Source organism: Argentina silus (genome assembly GCF_951799395.1).
Source record: "Argentina silus genome assembly, chromosome: 22".
In the NCBI taxonomy this organism is placed as follows: domain Eukaryota; kingdom Metazoa; phylum Chordata; class Actinopteri; order Argentiniformes; family Argentinidae; genus Argentina; species Argentina silus.
The window spans coordinates 8,353,066-8,358,065 of NC_139676.1; the positions used below are offsets into that span (position 1 = coordinate 8,353,066).

The 5,000-nt window shown below is 50.3% G+C and overlaps 1 protein-coding gene across 1 annotated transcript in view; it reads right to left on the reverse strand.

Moving 5' to 3' along the window:
* Positions 1–5,000, reverse strand: part of neurl1aa (neuralized E3 ubiquitin protein ligase 1Aa) — a 35,616-nt gene that overhangs the window by 6,912 nt on the left and 23,704 nt on the right. Inside the window, exon 4 of the mRNA XM_083693427.1 lies at positions 2,250–2,972. Coding sequence (XP_083549553.1) covers positions 2,250–2,972 — 723 coding nt within the window. The remainder of the gene's footprint in view (positions 1–2,249; positions 2,973–5,000) is intronic.

The window sequence follows — 5,000 nt, forward strand, 5'->3', positions numbered from 1 at the left end:
GTATTGTTGCACTCTTTCGATCCTAACAGCATGTTAACATATACACACAATACTGTACTTGTGAGAGGTAGCCACTGTCTAGTCTAGCTGAGAAACCACAATACCATCTCCCAGTGGAGCTAATGAGGGCAAAGTGAAACAACGTGGTGAAAACATTGAATACCAGCACTTTTCCTGTGTTGTTTGAATGTATGTATTGGCTGTATTTAGCCCACTGAGTCTGCCGATTCATATCCCATTGCTATAATTAGCCTCCGCCAGTGAGAAATGCATGGATGCTGTTTTCATTGTATCAATCTCCAGAGAGGCTTGTTAGAGGAGATGAATCCAACATGGCCGCTTGTTGCTTAATGTGAGGACTGCTAAAGAGGGGCAGGTCGATGCTTTCCAAACAGTTTTGACCTCTGTGGCCAGCTGCATGGGGAATGAACATGAGGGCAGTTTACAAGAAAACAAGCACCACTTAAGGAAGACACCGGGCTGGCCTGAAACAGCTAGGGTCTAGCATCTAAACTCTGTGTGCTCCCTCCCTCTCTTTCTCTCTCTCTCTCTCTCTCTCTCTCTATCCATTTATATATCCCTCACTCTCTCTCTTATTCCTCACTCTCTCTCTCTCTCTCTCTCTCTCTCTCTCTCTCTCTTTATATCCGGTTATAGCTTGGCATGATCATTCCCTTCCAACATCCCTCACCTCCCATCCTCCCATCCTCCCCCCTTTCCTCTACCGTCACCACGAAGGAAAGAGGGATATATATAGAGTGAGCTCGTCCTCCTTTACAGGAAAACAACGATGAGACCATTGGAGAGTCTCTGGCTGTTTCTGGTGGTTCGGGATTCATAATTGGCCCAGTAAAATAAAGACATCCACCGCTGCTCATGTCACTCTGAATAACACTCCCGAATAATCTCAGATACGCCGCGCCAAATTTTAATCAGTTACCCATGATAATAACTCAATTGAAAAAAAATACTAATGTTGAAGAAGAACGGGAAAGGGAATCGTGTGTCGGTTTAGCGTGGAGAGGTGTCGTTCCGTCCTCCCGCCCACGGCGTACAAGGGAACAGAACGGCTCACTCCACGAATAGAACTGCGAGGCTAGTTACCTGCAGCGGGAAAAATATGGAATAACTAATGAAGTGGGACAGAAGGCAGACCTCCCTCCCACACACACCTTTCACACCTTGTCATTATCTCTATTTAGAGAGAGTAATCAAGCGTCGACGGGGGCTGCGGACCACTGCTAGGAGGAGAAGCGTGTGTCCCGTGGAGCAACGTGCGCGCGCGCGTGTGTGTGTCCCTACCGTGCGGTTGGCCGGGTCTCCTCCTACACCCGCTCTCTGACTCGTTCCCTGGCTTCCCGTTCCTGTTATTATCCCACAGGGAAGTGAGGGAAGCCTCTACTTTTCGTTGTGATCCCTTCTCTGACGTGCTTTTAGATTCTGCTTCCCGTCTCAAGATACAGGATCAGCCAGGGGGGAGGAAGACATCGGAAGATGGGCTCATTGTAATGCATGGAATGGAATGAATTGTTTTGCGTGGAATGGAATGAGGAATGGTACCATTCCTCATTCCATGGTACCATTCCTCATTCCATCCCATTGAGCTCGTCCTCCAATGTATTCCTTCACCAGCCTGCCATGTATCAGCTTACAGCAAAGTAGTAGGTCTCCAACTCGTTGGTTTAGCCCTAACCTTTATCCTAATACTCTTCAATCCTACAATACAACACCCGCACGCCCAAAAACCTACAGTCTGACTTAGTCGATACGTTGATCATTGAAGGCCAAATGCACTTGTTACACGCTTAGAAAACATGTCAGCATCAATTCCTCAGGAGCTTAGATATTACTACAGTGTAGCACAGTGTTTATAATGGACAGGGGTATTCTTCCTAGATAATCTATTCTTCTGAAAAACTACACTATAAGGTCTATTACCTCTGTAAAGTAAGTATTAGGCAGTTGGAGAGGAGAAAACAACATACTCAGTGCTGAGTGGAGCCTAGGCTGTTTGAAGTACAGTCGCCCAACAAAGCTATTTGGTGTCAAAACTGAAAGCTATTGAGTAAAAAAACTGAATGTGCTAAAAAGAAAACTGTCAATGCATAAAGGTATGGTGCTCGATTGAATTTCCTGTCTTTTTTCAGCTTTTGACAACTCTAAATATCTTAATTAGTATTGAAATATTTTTGTTTTGAATATACATACATACACTACATCCCATAGAGATTCATGTTATGTTGACTTACCAAGTATCCTCAGTTGAGTGACAGCTCCGTGCAGGCCGAAGAACATCCACAGGGGGCGGGAGTTGTCCACACACACCTGCATCCCGGCGCTGACGCCGTTGTGGCTCAAGATCACCTCCCCTTCCTGGTTGACCAGGAAGCCCAGGATGTCGCTGCTCTGGAGCGGCGTGGGGACGCGGCACACGGCCCAGAACTCCTTGCGGTCCACCAGCGCCTCCGGGTTGTATGGCAGGTCGCTGGGCCGCAGCACCGCCGGGTCACATGACGTCACGCCGTAAGACAGCGACCCGGAGCGCGCCGGGCTGGACTTGGTCACCTTGATGAAGACTGTCTCACCGGTGCGGAGCGGGCGGGCGGTGAACACCAGCGTCCTCTCGTCCCGCGCGTGCTCCGACCTGGCCACCGTCTGCTCGTCCAGGGTCTTGATGTGGGCGCCACGGAGGGCGTGGAAGTGGAGGTCGCTCTCCATGGCGGGGGGGAGGAGGGAGGACTGCTGGGAATTGAGGGAGTTCTGGGGGATGGGGCAGGAGGCGGCAGAGGGGGCCAGGTGGAGGGTGTGGTGGTGGTGGTGGGGGGCTCCGCCGCTGCCGTCCTCCTGCTGGAGGTTGAGGTCACACAGGCTGACGGAGAGGCGGGACTCATCAGCCTCGCGGCGGAGGGAGGAGGAGCGGACGGTAGTGAAGGACCGGGGGCGCAGGCAGTCTGGGGGGACAATCTCGGACTCTGTGGGGAAGAAGAGGGGAGATTGGATTTTATTTTATTTTGTGTTATCATTTTGTTATGACGTGCGGATAAATGGATAGTGAGAGAGAGAAGGGGAAGAGAGAGGAAGGGAGAGAGAGAATGAGGGAGAGAGGAGGAGAGAGAGGGAGAGGGAGGGAGAGAGAAAGGGAGAGAGAAAGGGAGAGAGAGAGAGAGGGGAGAGAGAGAGAGAGAGAGAGAGAGAGAGAGAATGAGGGAGAGGGGCAAAAAGAGGGAGAGAATGAGGGAAAGAGGGGGAGAGAGAGAGGGAGAGGGAGGGAGAGAGAAAGGGAGAGAGAGAGAGAGAAAGAGAGAGAGAGCCAAACAACAAGCAATGGACTGAAAAATAAAGAACAAAATAATTTGGCTGATTCTACAAGATGTCGGATATTGTTAATGACTCAATATAACAGCATGGGAATGTGTCACTAAGCTTGTTCATAAAATATTTACAAATTAATTGAGGACTACAGCTAGTTAGCTGCTTTAATATCAGGAAGGGACTGAATCAGCTTATTTTCCATAAGGAGGATAAAATGCTTCGCTATACCAAAGCAATTATGGAGGAAGAAATTAGTGTTCATGAATGTGAAATCCAAAGCAATTGCATATGCGTATGTTCTACCCTTTGGCTGTGTTTATAATTGTAACAGAAAGAGAAGGAGGTGTGTGTGTGTGTGTGTGTGTGTGTGTGTGTGTGTGTGTGTGGGTGTGTGTGGGTGTGTGTGTGTGTGTGTGTGTGTGTGTGTGTGGGTGTGTGTGGGTGTGTGTGTGTGTGTGTGTGTGTGTGTGCCTCTGGCCTGCATTCCTTATAGTACAGTATTGCTCCATAGTAGGCTATCTATAACTGCTAAGTTCACACTAATAGGGGGAGAAGTAGTAGTGTAACACACACACACACACACACACACACACACACACACACACACACACACACACACACACACACACACACACACACACCCCTCCAGCAGACAGCTACTCCACCTCTGGAAAGTGATAGCCCCACTACAGAGTGCATTGGCTACAGGGGGCTTTTGGACAGCAGCTGAAAATAACGCCCCTAAATGCAGCCCCCCCCCCCCCCACACACACACACACACACACACACACACACCACCCCCCCGCCCATCCCATCCCCCCAAGCCCTCCACCCTGTCCCCCCACCCCCAGGCCCCGTCCCTCCACCCCCAGCCCAAAATTAGACTGGCGTCCTGAGAGAGACCCCCATCACTCAAACACAGAGAGAGAGGAAGGTGTGCGTGTGTGTGTGTGTGTGTGCGTGCGTGTATGTGTCACACACTGTGTGTGTGGTTTTGGGGGGGAAGGGGGGGGGGGGGGTGTTACAAGGAGGTAGAAGGAGAAAGATCTAAGGCCAAGAGAGAGGAGGGAGGGAGGGAGGGAGGGAGCGAGGGAAATAAAATGACAGTGGTGAGAGGACCCCATCACTCAGAAAGAGAGCGAGGAGAAAGAGAGTGTCTGTCTGTCTGGAGAGATGGATACAAAGAGAGGGAGAGAGAGACACATTATTGCTAAGAGAGAGAGAGAGAGAGAGAGAGAGAGAGAGAGAGAGAGAGAGAGAGAGAGGACAAGAGAGAAAAAGAAACTAGACGGTGACCCCCCACCATTGAGACAGGAGAGAGATAGAGCGACCCCATCACTCACAGAATGAGAGAAAGAGAGAGAGACAGACAGACAGAGGATGAAAGACAGCGGTTAGTGAGGAGGGGCCGGGGGGGTCATTTCATCCCTGCTCCCTATCAAGCCTGGACCAGAAAGGCCGCTACACAGGCCAGGCCTGGCCTTAGATAAACCTCTTACCCTCAATTACTGCTCTTGTGAAGCCCTGTCTGCCTGCCTGCCTGCCTGCCTGCCTGGCTAAACACACGCACACACACACACACACACACGCACACACACTCACACACAAATGTACACACACACACACACACACGCACACACACACACACACACACACACACACACACACACACACACACACACACACAC